Consider the following 21,210-nt stretch of genomic DNA (forward strand, 5'->3'; position numbering starts at 1 on the left):
TACAACCATTAGCACACCTTTTAAAGCCTTTTACCTTTTACATTTAGTCTGAAAACCATACCTCTGTTGTTGGGGAACATTGCTTTAAAATATGTATAAAATGTTGGTAGTTACAATGCATAAACATTTCGTACAATGTTTTACAATGTGTTGTCAGTTCTTTGAGTGTAGTATCAAAATTCAAACAAAAGTTTTTGGACAAAGGTGTGTTTTTCCAAAATCATGGCTTTATTGAGATCTTCATGTCAGCACATTTAAAAATACCATCTAGTAGAAAGACTCATTGATGCGCCTCATGCTCATGAACCTCATGTTGCCCATGCCTCCCATGCCTCCCATGCCTCCCATCATCTGGTGGAAGTTCCTGTACTCGCCAGGCCTCATGTAACACATTCTGCCTCTGTAGTGGGGCTGCTCGTACATCAGCCAGTGGCCTTCCATCACGTTGCAGGACATGCAGTTGTTCATGCTGTAACGATCCATGATGGAATCACAGTCGTCCATCATCTCATGCATCTGGCCACTGAAGTTCTCCCTCTCGTAGATCCTCATCCTGAAGCTTCCTCTGTACTGTTATTAGAGAAGGAGGAGTTTCGTTAAGAGACAATAATTTGGTTGAAATTTGAGTGTGATTTACTGCTTTAACATTGGATTGTGGAAAGCCATAAGATTTGATTGAGCTAGACCCTTACCATGGGGATCATACGACAGGACCTGATGCTGTCGCTCCAGCCAAACATGCTCATGTAGTCGGCGTACTCGCCCCTCCTCATGAAGTACTGGTTACCCATGTAGTTGGTGCGATCGTAGACCATGAAGCAGCCTCTCTCCACCCTGCAGGAGTGGCAGCGGGACATGTAGGAGGAGATATCGGACATGTCATTCATACACTCATAGGAACGTCCCATGAAGTTCCTGTCCTCGTAGAAGATGATCTGAAAGGAAATCAAAATGTAATCAAATTTGGGAACATTTTAAAATATTAGAGGCATATGCATATTTGAATAATATTATATATTTGTATATATTGTATTTATTGTACAGCTACATTTGTACAGCTCATATTGTGAGTACGATATCTAAACTGTTTACTCTATGTAATAGCATGTATACATCGAAGGTAAGTCAGTTACCTTGCTCATCATGTTCATGCCGGTGGAGGTCATTTTGACTCAGTTTTTCTGTAGCTGTAGCTACGGGTCCTGCTGTTAACGCCCTTGGTGAGTCCTTTCTGGCTGAAGCCTTCCTTTTTATACCTGACAGCCAGGGGCCCCACTGTACAAACCCCCTGACTCAGCAACATGCTATAGAAACCCATAGACCGCTGAGTGTTGTCCACATTTCCCGTGATGGGCGCCCTCAAAGGACCTTCTAAAGGCTGTTTCTCTTAGAAAACCATCACAAAGCCTTTTATGCAATCGTTAACAACGAACAGTCACTCTATAAAATCTCTTTGTCATTGTCATCCTCGAGAAGGTCATTTGTTACCCCCTTAGAAATTGTAACTTTGGTTATTGTATAGACAATTGCTTAGATAATAGTGACATAAAGAAAAAATATGTTTTATTTGTTTGTCCTGTGATTGAAAAGGTTATGCATCATTTGTTGAAGGTGTCCCCACTTAATGTATTGTAATCCTAAACTTGTCCTCTATGTATCTGTTCGTGAAAAGATAACTTTAGACAAGACTGTAGTATGACTGCACATTGTCCACCCTTTCAAAAAAAGCTTTGCGATGATGTCCTGTTGGAAAAACAACCAACCATGGTTTGTTCTGCTCTCCTCTACTCTGCCCTAACATTACTACCCATTACTGAGAGCACATAACAACTGTCAGTGATGCCGTCAGTTAATACCATTGTACATTGACTTAATGCTACATGAACACCTAAATAATGGATTGGGAAAAGTAACACAGAATTAATTGTTTAACTGATTTTCTAAGAAACTGAATAATATATCAACAAACATTAATATTTTGTAGATATGTACAGTATTTTTATGCAAATGTTGATACTGCATGTTTAAGTTCATAGCATCTGCATTCACAGTATACTTTTGGGGGACGTTCCTATTACATGTATGTAAATTATGCACCATGTAAGATGTAGGGCCTGTATTGTGGTTAGAATTGTGGAAACCTAAATGAATACATTCAGTTCAATTGCCATTTTCATGTTGACAAAGAAAACTATGTGTGCGCACTAGAGCAATAAAAGCCACACACTGTTGCTGGTTAGTGGTGTACAAGCACTTGACATGTAATCCATGAGTCCCAGGTTTGAAACCAGACAGGTGAAATACTTTTCTTTGTTCTACAAAACTTTTTTTCTATTAGTCCCTTTATTCGTTTGAGTCAGTGTGATACAAGTGAACCGAGGAATGAGGAAAAAAATCAGTTTGTTTTGCAGAATCAAACAAATCACTTTTCATCTCTTGTTTTTTTTCACTGTTATAGGTATTGTATACACTGTGCATGGTGAAGTCCACACACTGTTCCTTGCCACTAACCACCAAAATACTGCTATGGCCATGTATGTCTGATCCTTTATTCTCTGCTGAACTTTTTATTTTCACTAGCTGTATGCTTTGAAAAAAGTGTCTGCTAAATGAATACAATATAAATGCACTTTCACAATATAAACATTACAAAGTACACATTAAAATGTCTGTTCATTTTTGGTATCATTTAATTCAACAAGTGAATGGATATCTCAGACATTAGTCATGCAAACAAAATAATAGTATGCTGACAGAAAGTAGTGTAGTATTATTAGAATAGTTTGAATTAAAGTTACATTGTTAGTATATTATCTTAGATATGAAGGCCTACGTCTTTTTGATGCTTCGATAAACACATCTGCTCAGTGAAAAGATTCTTTAATATAGTTTGGAAAGGAAGTTTAGGAAAGGAAGTCTAATTTAGTTTAGGAAAGGAAGTCTTGTGTATCAAAACATGCTTAACTCAAACTGGAGCATTTATTTACATAGGGACCCTCAGAAGCGCACAACTCCCTCTAGTGGAATATATCGAGAGCTTGTAGCCAGGTATTGACAGAAAGCTTGGTGAGATGTTTTCAGTGCTGAAAGGACACAACTAAATATGATGGTAAGAAGGTTATATTTAAAGGACAACTGAAAGGCTTAGCAGTAAAAGTGAGAAATTGAGAAATACTTGTCTGGGCTCTCCTGTAAAACCTGATAAATCGCACTTATGCTCCTTTGTCTACAATACCTAGATTTAATGTGAGGCCTTGTCTCCAACATGGCACCGCTATACTCATAGTATCATAGGCTATTATTTTGTTAAAATTTAGAATGTCAGACAAATAGATAAAGCTAAATAAATTATTTTAAGGTGCGGCCGCAGCTCAATTAGTGCTGACTCTAACCCAACCCTGATTGCACTGGTATCCTCTGAAGATCTAAAGTTGCATATAGTTTTTGGCTGCTGGAAGGTAAACAAAATATAGCCAACTATTATGTAAGATAGTAAGAGTAAGAATTGATAGGGATATGTGTCCATGTATTGTTTGGTATTGTTTTTCTGACCACCTGTTTGAACATTGTCTAGATTTTGAAGCTAAAGTCTTATAGAAGGCTATGATGTTCACTACTTGTGGGACCTGCAGTGATAACTGTACATGCACACACAAGGAATTAGTTCTTGAAAATCTGATTAATTTAAAGAAATCACAAATGAACCAAGGATATAGCATTTTTTGCTGCGTGAGGTAAGTGGTATTTTGTGATAGATAGAATGTATTTTGTTGTAAAATGTAACATGTTACTTGGAACAATCCAGATTTATCAGAACATCCTATTTTTGTATGCAAGTACTCGAACTAAGTTTTCGTCTCTGTTTCAGTGTGGGAAATATGAAATGTTCTTGAGTGCAAGGTGCAAGCAGGATTGAATGTGGTTATGGAGCGACATCTTCTGGTTCTGTTGGGTAGAAGTAATTGCACTTGAGGGTTTTGTTCAAATTTCTGCTTTACCATAGACTTTCAACAGTCACGAATGGAGCGTTAGCTGAACTCCTGCTTGCTCTGTTTTTGGAGTGAAAAGATTACGTAATTAGGTAAAACAGTTATGCGTTGTAGATCATTTGAAATAAAAATATTTGACACACCTAGAATATTTTAACGATATGCAATCAAAGGCTACTATACAGTCTAAAACAGCACATCATCATATAAAAAATAGGTGCATGTAAAACATGTGTCCAGATAAATTGTTTATTGAACAACCAACGTCTCCTTTAAGAGCGTGGCGCTGACATTGACGAAATTTCCTGGTTTAGATGTAGCGAGTGCCTCACACTGTTTCGGAACAACAGATAATTCAAAGTGAACATGACGTGTAGATAGGGTACTTTTGTTTATCTTTAGCCACATCGTTAGACGTAACGGAGGAGCATTACTTTGAATGTTGTAGTTTTTTTTCCCCACCCTTTGGAATAAAGGGATTTTTTGTCCAATGTTTGTACTTGGGCGTGAGCGGGGCGGACCATCGGGGGATTTCATTGCAATACATTGGCAGGTGGGAAAGGGCAAGCGTTGGAATAACCTCTGCGTTGATGAAACTTGGTTACCAATTTCGTTCTGGGTAAGAAACTTTATTAAGGGGTCCTTGTCATTCAATCCCTATTGTCAAATGAGCAACACGCTTAAAACGTGTTACCAAAATGAAGTGACACCCCGTCCTAGTGATTCGGTGCTGTTTACGTAATATTGGCATATTAAATTCCCTACCTATCAACCGGGCATAAGAAATTCTCTAAATGGTTTGAATTTGCAAGTACAGTGAGAATATGCTACCCATGATAGCGTTTTGTTTACGTGTAAGTGGACACAAGGCACGTCTTTGGATTATTGTACATTAGAGCTAACAATGCAACAGTCGCTCGCTGGCTAGGGCGCTCAGTCTCGGGAGTCGGTTCAGAGGGATAGTCTTTCAGAAAATAGAAAGCATACGGTACTCGTTTTCTTGACAACATGGTGTATGAAAGTGTTTCTGATATAGCGTTAAGTGATGCAAGTTAACGAAATGGAACTAGCCATGTTGCATACTCCGTGTAGGACTGTGCCGTTGATTTAAATGATTTATGACAATTAGGTTGGCTTTAGTTGGCTTCTTTGTCACGCATCACGCAGTACCACGTCTTTTTAAATTGAAAATCAGTGAAGTCTACTTCCTGATGTTCGGTGGCCAGTGTCATGTGCTTATGCCAGTCAATGATGTAGCTTGACACTAGCTCCATTGAAACCTCAAATGGGTTGTTAAACCGCCTATTTGAGGCTTAACAAATCAATGACGATTTTTGTTGTTGCGTTCGACTGTGCCAGACAATCTCAAAAGATCATACATGAATCTGTCTGGCCTGACATGCATTTTCCAGCGTTTCATTCTGTCATGAAAAAGAACATTGTAGAAGTGTGTCAGGTCTGTGTGATCAGTTAGTTGTATTTCAACAGTCTATAAGGGGTGTTTGTCTTAGCAAGTGTGTGCCCCACCCTAATCAATCCCCAGCTGAATGCTGTCCGTTTTAACATGTCCAACCTAATGTGTGTCTTAGAGATATTAGTACCCCCCCACACACACACACACACACGTGTACACAGACAGTGTTTGCTGAGACTGTATGTGCAGACAAGGCAGAGAGGCCGTGTGCTTCCTGTTCTGCACACGAGAGACTCACTACCTCAACTCACTGTCAGACCAACACCACACCACAACCGTCATCTCACACCACCTCAGTGGCTGGCCGCTGAACACCTGCAACCCAACTGTCTGATGGATGGATGGATACATGGGAGAATAGATAGGTGGTGGAAAGGTGGATAAATAGGGTGGTGGGGACTAGTGGTTGGATAGATTGTTTGTTTGGCTCACAACTGACAAGATGGAAGTGGGTGGGTGGAAAATAAGAACCTATTTATTACAATTATCGCTATGACTAACAATAATTATAGTGTTGAGGACCACACTAGGTACGAGTTATGAGACAGTTACATACAGTAGTAAAGAAATCTTAAAATACATCAACATTTCTAAGATAACCATGCAAACTGGACAGTAAAACAGACTAAATAAATGTAAAACCTTACCCTAATACGTTAGACAGTCATCAAATTGCTTCTTCTAATAAGGATGAAGTTGCAGGCTTTGGCACACTCATTCCATTCCTTCTGATTGATGGAACCTTTTATTTACTTGGTGTCATACATGGTAAAAGTTGGCCACAGTCCAGATTTTCACCCACTAAACATCTCTTTATTTATCTCTTTATAAATCTATTTAGCTTTATTATCTACCCAGTTAATGATACAGTTTGTAATATTTCCTACAAAATGATTTATTGTAATCTGGTTATGACTCAGCTGAACAAAAATGTTCTAATGTGCTCAATGTTCAGCGTTTTTTCCAAATCACACTGAGAACCCTACAGTTGTGTTTGCTGTTGGTCCATTTCAGTTTAATCACCTTATATCAATGTGGAAGGCCACAGCAAGTCTTTCTTTACAGCACATCCACACCCCTTGGCTGATAAATATTTACTGGTTTGTTGATTTCCTGTACCTCGAATTAGTGGGATTGCCTGTTTGTGTGTTGCACTGTAATTGTTCTCCATACATTTTACACATTTTACATTTACATGTAGTCATTTAGCAGACGCTCTTATCCAGAGCGACTTACAGTAAGTACAGGGACATTCCCCCGAGGCAAGTAGGGTGAAGTGCCTTGCCCAAGGACACAACGTCATTTGGCTCAGCCGGGAATCGAACTGGCGACCTTCAGATTACCAGCCCGATTCCCCACTGCACAGCCACCTGACTCCATACAGATAACCTTGGTCTTAGGCGACATCTTGGAATACAATTTGGCGCGAATAGTCATGTGTCTCTTAAAAAGGTGTTTTTGTGTTAACTGAGCAAACAGGTGTGCGAGCACATGCACACTTTGGGTTTGGTTTACGTAATGGAGGGAGTAAGCTCCCTGCTGCGTGTGTTTGAATACTTACATAGGGTGTGTGTGACTGGACTGAACAAACAGGTGTTCTGCTGTCTGGGAGTGTGTGTGTGTGTGTGTGTGTGTGTGTGTGAGAGCAAATGGTATCAGACCAATATTTGTGTGGTGAGGACCTATCAGAGTCCACAGGTAAAGGACTTATCTCGCTTGATTGACGACCCACCCACAGGGCAGCCCCTCTCGGTAATTTGATGGACTGCCACAGTACAGCATCACGGCCAAGGCATTATTACCACTCCGCTGTCCCTTCCGTCCCTGTCTCCGCAAGAACAGCACCCTGGAGGCTTCTTGTGGTCCCAGAACTCACATAACAGATGTTAACTTTGCTGGTCTTTTGTGCTCAAGGACAGATTGGTCTGGTAGCCTAGAGGCAGTGGCCCTGTTGAAAAGGACAGTCACAAACGTCTTCATTCTCACTCCTATCCCAAGGCTGTCCCCAGATCTAGTAAATTGGGCTTATACTTAAGTGATGGCAATTTAACTGTTTCAACATTAGGTGAAATAAACATTTTTTTTTATAGCGCTTGCTTATTATTATCATCCATCCATCCATTATATGAAGAGAGAGAAGAGAAAGATCATATTGTAGAAACGTCAGGAGCAGCACAAAACAAACATTGTCAAAGATATCTTGGACTGTCCTTGCATTTCAGCTAAAAGACCGTTCAGGCTCTACTTTATTCATGCCTTCAGCCTTACTCAGCTCAAGCTTCTCAATGGCCAGGGTATTGGGACACCGTTGAGATTTATTTTTTTGTCTGTGCTCTACCTTGGAATATGAATGGACTTGAGTGCCATGTCTATTACTACCTGTCGATTAATACCTGTCTATTACTACCTGTCAAGGCCCTCATAGGACAGATGGGGACACAGACATGAAGCTCAAAAGCTACAGCACGGTATAAGTGGATGTGATGGCATGTAGGTAGGCAAGCAATTACAAAGCAACCAAAGCTTTTAGCACATTGTTGGGAATTTATTCTAACAGTAAAGTCGTATTGGTGAAGATTGAACCCAAGTAGTGGAAGACATTTCTGGTCAAGTCTGCGCTTAATCGACCAGGAACCCTGTGAACGTTGAAGACCTGAGTGCTTATGGACACTTGTTTATGTTCTTGTTTGTTCAAGAAAGTGAACTAGAAACTTCCCTCTTTGTTCTGTAGCCTACCACAAGCCCTCCTCCATGTTTGCAGTAGATGATGATTGTTGTGTTTACCTTATCATGCAAGGAGAAGAGTTCTATAGAAGCAACCACACAAGATGGCCTTTAGTGTGCGACGGTCAAATACACTTTTTTACATTTCAGTTTCAAATAGATGATGTGGTTGTTCTCTTATTAGAAGAAAAAAAAAAAAAATTGAAATGTTTCTAAATATCTAAGGGGTTATTCAAGGTTTCTCGTGGAGGCTGTACTTTTCGTTGTCAGCTATTTGTTATTTGGAGCGCGATGAGGTGATGAAGCCAATATTTAGGTGTCCGCCGGTTGGAAATACAACACATGGTAGTTTCTTAAATGAACGTACAGATCGGGGAAAAAAAACTATCGCTATACCCTGAGAAGTAAATGTAGGTAGGGCATAGGAAAGCATTTGAGAATATCACAATAGATTAAAAGATTTCCTTCATTGTAACATTGATGTCCTCAAACTGAGAGCAACTACTCATCCTCTCGTCCTCTCATCCCCTCTTAATGAACGATGGCCTTTCAGACCTCTTCATGAAGCTGTGGTGCGTGTCCGCCATGTCGTGTCTCTCTCTCTCTCTCCCTTTCTTTCTTTTCTTCCCCTCCTTTTAAATAAACCCTGTTCCCCTCATTTATTTTCCCTCTCTTCCATCACTGGCTTTGTTCCTTTTTTCTTACAATTTCTCCTGCCTTTATGTCTCTCCTCTGTCTCTGTCTCTCTCTCTGTCTCTCTGTCTCTTTATTCTCTAGCTTTCACTCTCTTTTTCTATCTTTCTTTCACTATCTCTCTCTCTCTCTCTTGTTGCTAACACTCTGTGGGGGCACAAACTGGTTGTCCAGCGTGCTGGCTAGCTGACCCAAATACAGCCCGAAAAAAACATTTGGCGGGGGCGGCCCAACCCCAGGAGCAGCGCCCATCCCTACCCCTCCTCTCCAACCCTCCATCTCCTCCCCTGCCACCCTTTCCCTCCATCCCTCCCCCTCTTCCCAAAACACGCGCACACACCAGTAGCAAGCTAAGTTAGCCTTGCACATTCCACTATGTCTATACTGCACTGTCAGAGCAAGCTTGGACAGCATGTATTGCCAGATATATTGGTCTTAGACAAAGAATGGGTTTCAACATCAAAAAACCAAGGTAGGATGTTGCCGGATCCACCAATCTTTTTGCTATTTTTATGAAGTTTTATGCTCCAGTAGACTAGTTACTAGTGTATTGTTGGGTAACAATTTGACTACTAAACTAGGCTACAAAAAATCTAGCTTGAGTTGACAAGAGTTGGAACACTGTTTTGCTTGGTTGGTCTTGTCTGACTTTTTAAAATAGAATGCTGTTAAGTTTTCTGATGGGGTCTTGTAGGTGTCATGGAAAAAAAAACTTACAATTGTTTACTGTAAGGATTGTTAAGGACGAAAATGAAGCTATTCAACCTGACGTTACTTGAATAGTGTTACTGCGATCAATTTGGATTCTCTGTAGATGTGGAACAGTTGTGATCACAAGGTAATTTCCAAGTAAGTTCACTGTTTGGCATCCCATTGTTGAGTGCTGGGTTTTATTTTCTCCTGTTATAGATGGAGAAGAGTGCTGTCATGCAGCCTTGAATGTTTCTGGATGAGTCAGTAAGCCACTGAGGCCTCGCTCCTCATGGCTGTGGTAGAATGTGCTGTTTAATGGAAGAGACTCATGTCTAAGTTTCACTGCTTGCTCATTAAGATGAGGATTACATAAATGTATAATTTCGCCATGAATTTATGAAAATGAAATACATTTCTTTTTTTCCCAAGTAACTGATATCCTCAACTATCTCTCCTCATCTCTGTCCACTGCAATCCCCAACTTCAAGCAAACTACATTGTTTTTTGTACTGTGTGTTTCCTAATTGCGTTCTCTTGTTTTATTTCTGTCTTTGCAGGGATGCCATACATCATGTTAAGATAAGGACCAAGAACACTGTGTTAACCATGCTAAAGCGTTTGGACAAAATCCGTTTCCGGGGCCAGCGTAGGGATGAGTTCCTGGATCTGGCCGAGTCGCCCAACACGTCCGACAATGAATGTAGCGATGAGGTGGTGATGAAGCCTCGGGCCTCCATTAAGGACACGGAGGAGCTGAGAGACCCTGTGAGTGCAGCCTCACTTTGCAGCCAGCTCCCACAAACCGAACCTCAAGTAGGATACTTTTTCTTGATTAAATAATCATTTTCAGCTGCGATTAGCAGCTCTGTGGCTCGGTTGGTTGGGTGATCGAACATGGTCGCAGCTATTGCAAATTCACGCTTGTTACATTAAACATGGTAGAACTCAAAGAGAAACTTCATAGATCCCTGCATGATCTCAAGCCAAACTAACCAGAATTTTTACAATAACTGTAATATTAATGTAGCCATCTCCATCTCACATTGCAGTACTTGTCATCCCCTATAGCTCCTCATTTCTAACACCATCCAAGCAGAATTCACTCCAAACCTTCTAGAAACCTTCCTCATTAAAGTCCGCTCACTCCTGAGGTCCGACAGGCCTGTATCTGGAGGAATTTCGCCAAAGCGTCATTCCTTTTGATACTCTGCGTTTCTGTTTATTCAAGCGCTTTCCTGTTGCTCCAGTCCTCTTAGACGAGGATGAGGAGATAGACCTCCAACTGCTGTCTGCGTCACTGGGTCACATGCAGCAGCTTAGACTGAACACACGTCTGCCAAAGCCTTACCAGTTCTCACTTCTTGATACGTTCCCAGGACAACTGTTTGTTTGTTTATTTATTTAACTGTGTTCTCTTTTTAGTCTTCTCCTCAATGGTGCTTAGATCTGTCCACTGTAATTTGCTAAGATTCAGTACTCTTGCCTAACTGACACCAGTTTGGCCCAAGATCTTAAGTAGATCTTGAACTTGAACTGCTGTCTAAAAATGTCATGACTCTTTACAAAACATATTATTCCTACCCCTGGCCGAGTGAAAGTCTTCTCAATAACACCCCCTGGATACTGTGTCTGACGTCTGTGGTGAAATGCCCAGATTTTGCAACCAACTCAATCACTTTTTGCAGAAAGAGCTCATCCAAATATTTATTTCATGCTTTTTATTTTTTATTTTTTTATCCAGTTCCAAGTTAACATGAGTAATTTGTCTGCATAGCGGAACATATTTTTGTATTATTCTGTTTGAGTGAAAACAGTGATAGAGCCAGCTGTGCAGTGAAACATGAACTAACATTTATTAATGTCAGGGTAGCTGCTGTTAAAGTTCAACTCTCCCTAGATCTCCTCTTCAGAGAAGTAGCCGTTTCAGATCTGGTAAGCTGTCGGTCTGAGTGTTGTGAAATGTGGGCTAAAGGAGCCAGGCCACGTGATGAAAGGCGAGCTTTGGTAGACTGTTCTGGGGTTATTCCAGTTCAGTCACTGTTCACACCAACGTGTATCACACCAGCCTTCTTCACCCTACAGGTCAGTGTGGGTTCATGTTAAGGTTCATTTGAGATGATTGTTTTGTCAAGGTAGGAATCCATTCAAACAGTAGTGAAAACCATCGTGAGTACTGAGACTTTTACTCAGAACGCTTGAGAAATACAGTCTGTTAGTTGGGTGGTTGTCAGCTTTACAACTATTTCTTATCTTTAACACAGGAAATGTTCCAACTCTTAAGACACACCCAAGATCAATTCCAGTTTAGTGAGTTTGAGGCTATTGTTTGAGGCTCCTATCTATGACAGTGTGAGAAATGTTTCTCAGTTTTCTGGGGGGTAGGTAGGTGGGTGGGTGGAGCCCTGTTTTGATCTTGTTCCCATAGTAACAAGAGAACGATGGTATAGTGCTGTTGTCTCTCTGGTTCTCTGTTGCGATGCTCTCACTTCCTTCCTTCATGAGGTCTTCATCCAGCAGCAGTTGTCCACCAGGATTTACAGTCGTCACAGTCATACTCTGTTATTTACAACTTTGACGCACAGATTTATAATGATAGCAAATCTAATTTATAGTAAGATGACAAATGTAATTTGCTTTAATTGGGGATATCTAATTGACACTAACAAAGTCAGTCAAATAATGTGGATTTGTTATTATGCAGGCTGGTGCAACTGGTCAGTTCTAAAACCCTCCCCTACCTTATCAAGTCTGTGTGTGGGTTGTACGGCGTGCCACTGTTTGTTATGATTGTCTTAGCCTATAATCCAAGATGAGCGTTTTCCGCAATTTTTTGTTTTTCAATTATTTGTCTACAAATGCCACCATTAAAATCAGAATGCGCAGTTCACCCCTTGCTTTTGGAAACGTGTCCTAAAAGAGCAAAAAAAAACAGCAAAAAAAACAGCAACACAGCTATCTGAGATCATAGTTCTGCTCTTTAGCAACGGAGACCTTGTGACCCGAGCTTGGCTTGTGATGTCTGTTTCTCTCCAGTTCCCTCTCCTCATCACTGCGGAGGTTACTGCAGCTCAGGGCACAGATGTTGTTCCCTCAATCACTGTCTCTGAGGTAACCCTGTCCTGACTGCTGAAGGGAGGTTTTCTATAGAGAGTAACCTTTAACTATTCAGACGGTTTCTTCCCTGCGCCTTACCTCACCTTCTCCTTGCGTTCTTTTCTTTTTTATTCTCTCCTCTCCTCGCAGTTTGATCTTTTTGATCGTTTTTTTCTTCTCAAGTTCGGCTCACTTTCATCTACCTTGCTGCCAGCTAGCATCTTTGTGTTATCAAAATGCTATCACTTGTCTCGAACCCTCTCTCTGTCTCCATCTTTCCCCTTTTCTCTCTCATTTCTGTTTCTTTCCCTCTGAAACTATTCCACCCTATCCCACTGTCTATCTGTTTCTCTCTCCCTCTCTCTCTTTCCATCTCTCCCCACCCCCCTCTCTCTCTGTATCCTTCCCTTCCTTTCCTCGCCTCGTGCCCCGTTCACGGTGCAGATGACAGTCAGAATACAGGATTAGGATGCTGCAGGTTTTTTGGGCTTGGCTGCTGCCTGGTGTTGGGAAACAAGGCTGGATGAAGTGGAGGATACCACACTCTGCCTGCCCGCATTTCCCTCCGTTTTCACACTCGTGCGTGAGTGTGGGGATATGCGGTCATGTAGGAGCTTGTTATTAGTTGGTGTTGTGTTGTATATGTGCTTGGGGCTGTTTGTGTCATTTCTGTGTTTGTTTGTGTTTCTGTGTCAGATTCCACTGTTTCTTGCTCTCTCTCTCAGATTTTCTATTAGTGATGCCTCATTTTAATGTTTGTTTGATGAGCACTTTGAACTGTTGCTCATGTGTACTGTCTGTGTCTGTGTCTGTGTTTGTGTGTGTGTGTGTGTGTATGCATGTGTGTGTGTGTGTCTATGTGTGTGTGTGTCTCCTTGCATCAGGCTGGTCCGGGGACTCTTGCGATGGCCGCCGCCATCCAGGACTTTCAGAGGACGGAGGCCGACCGTCTCAACGAAGTTAAAGGCCACCTAGAAATTGCCTTACTAGAAAAGCACTTCTTACGTGAGTACCGGATATAATGCTCCTTTTGGCAATTAAAGGCTACAAAATGTTGTTAAATAGTGTATTAATTGTGTGCATGTTGTTTATTGACCCAAGTCAAAAATGGTGCATTGGCTTCACAATGGTGCCTCCGTTAGCATGATTTAATTTGGGTGTCGGATGGACAAGATAACTTTTCCGTTCAGTGAGGGGAAACTCCAGCCTGAGATGATAAGAGCTGTGTGTTAGCTTTGTTGGTGTGTTGCTCAGTCATTTAAAGGTTGCTGCTTCTAAGAGCATGTGTGACACTGGGTGAGCTCATTCTCGTGTGCGTGTGTGTGCGTGTGCGTGCGTGTACATTTAATGAATCTCACTCAGAGCCTCTGCTTGGCCAGGAGATGAGCTTTTTGGAGCAGCTCATCTGGCCCCTCGTGTCTGGTGATGTGGAGGGTTGGGATTGTGGGATTAGATCGGACGGTCTCATTTCCACTTTTCTGGCTGATGATGCACAGTGGTGTTTTTAGTGCACGGTATTCTAAAACTGTCGTTGAGAAAATATTGTCGGTTCACGCTGCCTGAGATGTGCTTACTTAGCGATGTGGCAGACCAAAGAACTCTGTCCACCGAAAGACTGTAGAACAGTGCTCTTCTGATCCTTGACCTGCTGCTATACTTTCCATGCACTGCAAAAGGAATCAAATGTAAACGGTGCATAATAGAAAGTGCAGAAGCTAATCAAAGATCAGACGTGCACAGTACAAAACATGCACCATATGAGTTGGATCTCGCATTTGCCTGGAAACGTGTTTCAGTCGTTTCCTTGTGCTAGCTCAGAGTGGTTGTTCTTGTTGTCAGGGGACTGGTGGGATATGGCCTCCCAGTCACCACTCAAGTCCCTCGGGGTCCATCTGAAGCGGGGTCAGCAGCATGGTCTGGTCTTTAGGTCAGAATCCAGCCACCTCTGTCTGGCACCAAGGGAATCGGGTAAAGTGGTCCGTTGTCTGTGGTCCAGATGAGGTGCACGGCAGGCCTAGTTTCTGTTGTATGGAATTGTGCGGCAAAAACAAAGATTGAAAGCTTAATTGTATACGGTTATTTCTAGTTGGCTGAGGTGGGGAGTGTGGGGGCGGTGGAGTGTGGGTTGTTAACTTACAGGCAAAAAGCAATGGGATAAAGAACTGAGAAACATAAAACATCTAATGCTGCAGAGCCGGTTCAACAGTCCTGAATATAGGGAACACAGGGAACACAGTGATTTCCCAGGTTGGATGTAAATCCACTGTCTGGAAGAGGGAATCCTGACTCCCTGAGAGACTGGTGAGGAGACAGGTGATTGGTCGAATAAGGAGCTTTGTGCTCCTTAGTCTGTTGTGATGAGTCAGAGAGACCTGCAGTGCAGAGCTGAGCCGGTAAGAGGGGGGTGGGGTTGGGTGGATTTGAGGTCTTGCATTGCACTGTGTTGGCAGACCTCTGCTTATCCCAGTGACCTAGACTTTGTTTCAATTAGCGTGCCCACAAGCGCTTTGGATTAGCCTGCAGCGCAGGGAAGACCTGCGTAGGTCCGCGTGAGTCTGCGTGTGACGAGAACGAGAGGGTTATTTGGAACGCTCGCGCAGCCTGGCGATGCCTGTTTTCTCCATGTTCTGTACTTTCATCGGAAGGCTCATGGTTGCCTAATCTACACTTGCAGACTTAGTCATGTGTCGAGATTTGTTATGTAAATACACCGTTAGAACCCTACCACACACGCCCTCACACAGACACACACACACTCCTACACACGCTCCCACACACAGTCACGTGTTCATCCACATGCTCCTGCTGCTTCTCTGATCGATGGAAGGCAATCTGGCCTGTGGTCAATACGATTGTTAAACGGACAGCACGCTGCATAACATGTTATTACCCGACCGCACTGCTGTGGATGTTCACATCCCACTCCAGAATGTTGTATGTTGTTACAGGAAGCCCACAGACGGCAATATCCTCACGCTTGCTGTCCTGCATCATTCTACCTTTTGAGCCTCGGCGGCTCGGCTTTGGTCATGCTGACCATGTGACGAGCTCCAGCTGTGCTGCTCGTCAGCTGAGGGAGAGGCGGGAAAGTGTCTGAATACGCCGTCCTCGACCCGGTTGGGGGCCGTGAGGCGGCTTGTCGTTTCCTCTAGCGCTACCCGTTCTTCCGGTGCTTAGACTCTTGCGGGGATTTCACTATACGTACACACATGAGGGAAACGAGTGCATGTGTGTGTCTTCTGAACCTGCTCGTGTGCACCGCGAGTACACCAAAGGTCAACGGGGGACCTTTCCGATCACAGCTGCAACAAAAACCAAAGGGTTATTATTAGCCGAGACCTTACATAAGCCTCCCCACACGACCCAACCACAAGAAAGCCAGGTATTGACTGGACAGCTTGGTGTCACTGGGATGACCTGCCCGCGATGGACACAACAGAAGGAAGCATTAGTGCGTGTCCCCGGACTGCTTGTTCCGGAGCCTTCCCCAGGAGTGTTCATGGTGTCCTGTCCTTTTGACTTTTTGTCCACATATTTAGTTACGGTCGGTTGTGAAACACACTGGGTTTTCATACTGTGCTACTGTTTGGTTTGATGATGTATGGTCTGTCTGATAGCCAGGGCACCTACGCTGTTGGCATTTCCTCGAAGGGCCTTCATAATTTACATACATTTATCAATTTTGCAGACGCTTTTAGCCAAAGCGAGGTACACATGCATAAAGATAGTATCACAGAATATCAAAGATTAAAAGTGCATCGCTGTCGTCAGAGTCCAGGAACGGTCTGTTCTAAACTTTAACATGACCTATAATTAAGACCTTTGGTCATCAAAGCGTTTATCTGCTGATGGATATCGAGTGTCATGCGTAAATGGTAGCCTCCTACAAGCACCATTTTGGTCCTTTCAAGATAGCATAGTTGTACGTTGTATTGTATGTTTGGGAAGTTCGTGTGGATAATCATGCATAAGCCACTAAGTTCCTACCGTACCTACACTTTCCTTTTGTACGAGCGTCAGAAAGTACATTGCACATACTCATACAATTGCTCAACCAAACTAAGTATAAAATAGTAATTAGTACCGTTCTACTACTTTAGTGTCTTAATGAGGGGTAGTAGTCGAATTGAGGGGGAAAAAAAACAACTAATGTTTAGACTGTAAGTTTACAACCCCAGGCTTTTGAGGCCCTTTAAGTAGGATAAATCTGTAACTCATGTGGAAGTGGAGGGTCTAACACAGCTATCCTGCTCTGCCCCGTCGCTGGAGCAAACCGGTTTTGGGTGGTGTCCAGGTGCCTGTGGCTCAGAGCCTGACAAGAAGCGAGGGTAAAGAACACCTGATGTCTGTTCCTGGATGACTTTGCGCCGAGATACCAGAGGAATCTCCTTTACGTCACCTGACTGGCTGGCTGTTTAACCATGTGACCATGATGGAAAACTGCTCAGGGGGAAGGACGGAAATAGACGTTGACAGGCTTAATGTATTTATTCAGACAGGGATGCTGGTGAGATGGCTTTTTAATGGGTACTACTGTGATCTTCCTGAATGTACTCGTAATAATATCACGTAAAATATTTATCAGGCTGTAAAGCCATTGCTCAGAATTTGCCTTGTCATTGGCCACTGTTGTGATAAACAATTTCATAGACCGGATTGTCTGACCAAAACTCACAGTACAGTATATCTCCACTGCTCTAAATAGCTTGTCATGCCCTCTCTTGGAATGTCAAAAACACCTTTAGATTAGTACTGAACTTGTCAGACATAACGACAAAGCACCGCCCACCAATCAGGTTCTTGATGATTTTCAAACTGTGGGAAACCAGCTACCCCAGCACTCCGTTGGAAATGTTGTTTGTACAGTATTGTTCCAAGCAGCAAGTTTTCCATAATCCCTTAGAGCAACCAAACGTTGCGCGGTCCACTTTCTCCTGCTGCCTGTCTGCTAGGGACAAGATTTAACGGGAAAATGTCATATTTTATGTAGCATGTAAATACAACTTTCAAAGTACTTTAGTTTTGAATTCCATATGGAATTGAAAACTGAAGTATAGAGAGTATATATAGAGAGCTACTGATTGATTGCAGTGAGTTTTTACAACATTCCAGTTGCAGTGCAGTCTAAAGAACATTACATTCATCAGGGATGTTGATAGCCTAATGTTAATACCTCATACAGTTTAAGAGGTTTTCCATCAGCTGTCAAGCAGACTTGTAGTCTGATTATCTTGTTCACCGAGTCTAGCGTTAAGTCAGTATTCATACCCTTGGAATAGATGGAAGGCCTTTTTCTTCTCGCACACAAAAACCTGAAGTGTGCCTTTCTTCTGCTTCAGAGCCAATCACACTCTGGCCCCATCTACTCCATATGAGGAAGTTCCCCCGACGGTACGACCCCTACAGCTGAGTGAATAGTGAATAGGCCTGCTTGTACCACTGTTCCCGGCCATGTCCTCAGGCTCGGGAAGCCATGCGTGTGATAGGAGTCTGCTAGCCGGCCCGCGCATGGTCAAACCAAGGCCTCTATGCTAATGTTCGCGCTTACATAAGTATCTGGGACGTCGGTGTGTTGCTCCCCATGCCCCATCAGAGCCCCTCTGCCAGGCCAGCATACAGTATATGTTGTCCATTCAGAAAAAGCAATCAGTCATGGAGTGGTGGCGTTGGATAGAAAAAATGCTGGGGGCCCTCAAACTATCCAGGTCATAGCTAGTGATGTCAGATGAGAATGGGAGGTTTAGGACAAAAAGGTAGGGTTGATCAGATATTACCTGTCAAATACCTTGCGGTCCGATTATTATCCAGATTACCAACCCTAGCTGGACGTTTTAGTGCTGATGTGAATGACTGATTCCGTGCCCATCCCCCCCCCCCCCCCCATTCCTCCCAGCAAAGTGACTAGGTAAAATATGAACCTGATTTGAATGTTTTGGTTTTATGATTTGTTTTCTCACGTCGCTTTCTTATAGAGACGGAGCATAAGGTTTGTGTATGGGTGTGCGTGCGAGTGTGTTTGTCAAGGCCCACAGGCATGCACGCACAATTGTTCTGTTGTGACATTGGGGACCAGGATGTGGTTGAGTTTGTTGCAAGGGCTCGTTCCAGATGAGCGGTTGCTACAGGAAACTAAATATGAGATGGAGGTGCTTGGTGGTGAGAGCACACTTCCTGCTGTGCCTGAGTCACCCCTGTCCAGGCGTCTAAATTAAGAACTATCACCTACTTACTGCTGCTCCTTGGTTTGGGGAGCTGCCGGTTTGGTGAGGGGACAGGTGGAAATTGCAGTGAGCAACAGGGCTTTGGAGCCCCCTCCCTCTGATCTCTGTCTTGGTTTCATCCTCTCCTATCACTTACAATCGCTCTGTCCTCTCTCTCTCCTCTCTGTGTCTATATCTCTCTCTGATGATGAGGAGGATATTGGTTTCAGGGGTGGAGATTACTCCTGAAAATCCGATTCAATATATCACGATGACGGATAGGAAGAAGGCAGTTATCTCTGAAAGGCTGGTTATGTGCTGTTTTCCACGATTTGGAATGCTTACATTGTCACCCCAAAAATATTTTCTAGGTTTGAGCCATCCTTTTTTGCAGTCACAATTAGCTGATACAGGCTACATCTTCACCGCCACTAGCCAAGTCAGGGTAGATCACTGCACAATTGTGCTAAGTGCATCTGTGATCCTGGGCCCAAGTGGTGCGATGACATCACAGACAATGAAAAATTGACACTTTCCGCACTGAACTTCCTATCTGATTCAACTGGGTGCTCTGGGACTAGGTGTGTGATTCGTATTTACGGCCTGTTATACTGTAGTTCAGCCTTGGATGTCTCTGTGTTATAGGTTGCTAAGACGACACTGTTCCCTGTCAGACTGTTGTTTTTTTATTTTTCTTCTGAGGTGTGTATTGCCACTGATGCCCAATTCCCTGTCTTTGGTTAAAATATAATGGAATTTTACACCTAGATAATATACAGAAATTAAAATGTCAGGGTTAGGTTTACTTTATGTCTAGTGATAAAGTTAATTAGGGGAAATGTATTTTGCAGTGTAAGATAAATGTCACAAATTGAGGGAGAACTCTGTTTTTGACAGGAATTTTGAGGAATGTTGGTTAGCATTAGGCTAACAGAAGGGCTATTATCCTTACGTATAGTACATTCGGTGGTAGGACCTAGGAAGGGAAGCTGTTGGCCATGTGGGTTGTGGAACTTCCTTACATAAATGCTAACTAGTGGGTGTACTGAATACTCATAAGTGACTGTAACTGGAAATTATGTAGGTTAGGTGAGGATGATGCACTCTTGAAATTCATGAGGAATTGCCATGTATGCTACAATCCTTCCAACTAAACTGGAAACTCCTCCCAAAAATGTTACTAGATATTCTTCACATTGTAGAGAAGTAGAACGTTTAATCAAGTTTAATGAGACATCTTTAAATCAGACTCACATTTCACATGGCTTAGGAAGGACAGTGAATGATATATAAAATATTTGATGGTGTGTCTAATGCTCCGTTTCCACCTTGAATTTACAGTTAATTATTGCCTTATATTGTCCAATTGTTGCAGTTTAGTGTCTACGTTATTCGAAGAGCAAGGTTGTTAAGGTCACTTCCTATAAGACCCACACTCAAACGTGCTACACAGGATGTTGTCCTTTGAGTAATCATTCAGTTTTAAGCCTCTCTGGTAGCTACAGTAGCGTGCCCCAGCTTGTCTGGCACCAGGCTCCCAGCAGCACCTGACCTGTCAGGAATGAGAAATGGGTTTAAACTAAATCAACGTGTTTTTTGTTTTGTATTTCTTTTATGTTGTAATTTCACTCCATTATCTAAATGAAATGTTAAAGTTTTTACCAACTTGATGGCTACTAATCAAAAGTTGAATACATGTATAAGGAATTATTATTATTCCTGTAGTCACCAGTCTGGTTGGACAGGAATTTCTTGTGCGCTTTTATGTTAATCACAATCGGATATTTCAGCTAGTGTATTATTATTTGGTCATGTACGCCCAGTCTATGCACTTAATCATTCACATATTGTTTTCTTACTGTGATCGTCTTAGTCTCTGCCTGCACATAATAACGATCTACGGTCATAGATAATAACGGTCATTTTAATGTTGAGGTGTTAAACTCTCTTTCCATTCATCTGGTTATCTAACCCTCTTAAATCCAGATCCTAAACTGACAGCCATGTTGTTGTAGTGGAGACAAATAACTTTCTTCCGCGAAAGTGTATGGGTTCATGGTGGTGACTGTCATTGCATGTAGGCAGTACTGAATTATTAACCGCAGCGCTGTTGTCCTGTTTAACCTTCTGGTAAAAGTGTAACACAAAGCTGTCCTGACAGCCTGGCTGAAGCACCGAGGTCCTTTACCAAGGTCGGGAAGAACCGGTGCCTCTTTTAGACCAGTCTGTTTGAAGAGACACCAACAGGAGGCTGCTCTCACAGTCCAACAGCATTGGTTTGATCTGTGTATATTTGTGAGGCACTTTTTTTGTTGTTGTTGACTAAACTTGCTAATACGCTTTT

At 42.5% G+C, this 21,210-nt stretch overlaps 2 protein-coding genes across 12 annotated transcripts in view; one reads left to right on the forward strand and one right to left on the reverse strand.

Moving 5' to 3' along the window:
- Positions 1-267: 267 nt before the first annotated feature.
- LOC146258727 (gamma-crystallin M2-like) lies at positions 268-7,717 on the reverse strand. 2 transcript variants are annotated; one of them, XM_084672112.1, is made up of 3 exons: positions 7,709-7,717; positions 693-935; positions 268-570 (listed from the first exon to the last, which is right to left on the reverse strand). In XM_084672112.1, the coding sequence occupies exons 1-3, from the start codon at positions 7,715-7,717 to the stop codon at positions 268-270; spliced, it is 555 nt and encodes a 184-aa protein (XP_084528238.1). The 2 variants fall into 2 exon arrangements, with proteins under 2 accessions (XP_084528238.1, XP_084528237.1); XM_084672111.1 differs by lacking the exon at positions 7,709-7,717 and adding an exon at positions 1,134-1,166.
- Positions 4,300-21,210, forward strand: part of LOC146258728 (GRAM domain-containing protein 4-like) — a 42,422-nt gene continuing 25,511 nt past the window's right edge. The window contains exons 1-4 of one of the 10 annotated variants that reach the window (XM_084672091.1): positions 4,300-4,608; positions 10,131-10,386; positions 12,607-12,681; positions 13,551-13,671. In XM_084672091.1, the coding sequence (XP_084528217.1) occupies positions 4,580-4,608; positions 10,131-10,386; positions 12,607-12,681; positions 13,551-13,671 (481 nt within the window). In that variant the 5' untranslated portion in view covers positions 4,300-4,579. Of the gene's footprint in view, positions 4,609-9,436; positions 9,730-10,130; positions 10,387-11,393; positions 11,656-12,606; positions 12,682-13,111; positions 13,250-13,550; positions 13,672-21,210 lie in introns of those variants that run through there. The other 9 variants (XM_084672094.1, XM_084672092.1, XM_084672093.1 and 6 more) reach the window with 9 other exon arrangements.

Source organism: Hypomesus nipponensis, chromosome 14, assembly GCF_054491055.1.
Source record: "Hypomesus nipponensis isolate SF chromosome 14, ASM5449105v1, whole genome shotgun sequence".
Taxonomy (NCBI): domain Eukaryota; kingdom Metazoa; phylum Chordata; class Actinopteri; order Osmeriformes; family Osmeridae; genus Hypomesus; species Hypomesus nipponensis.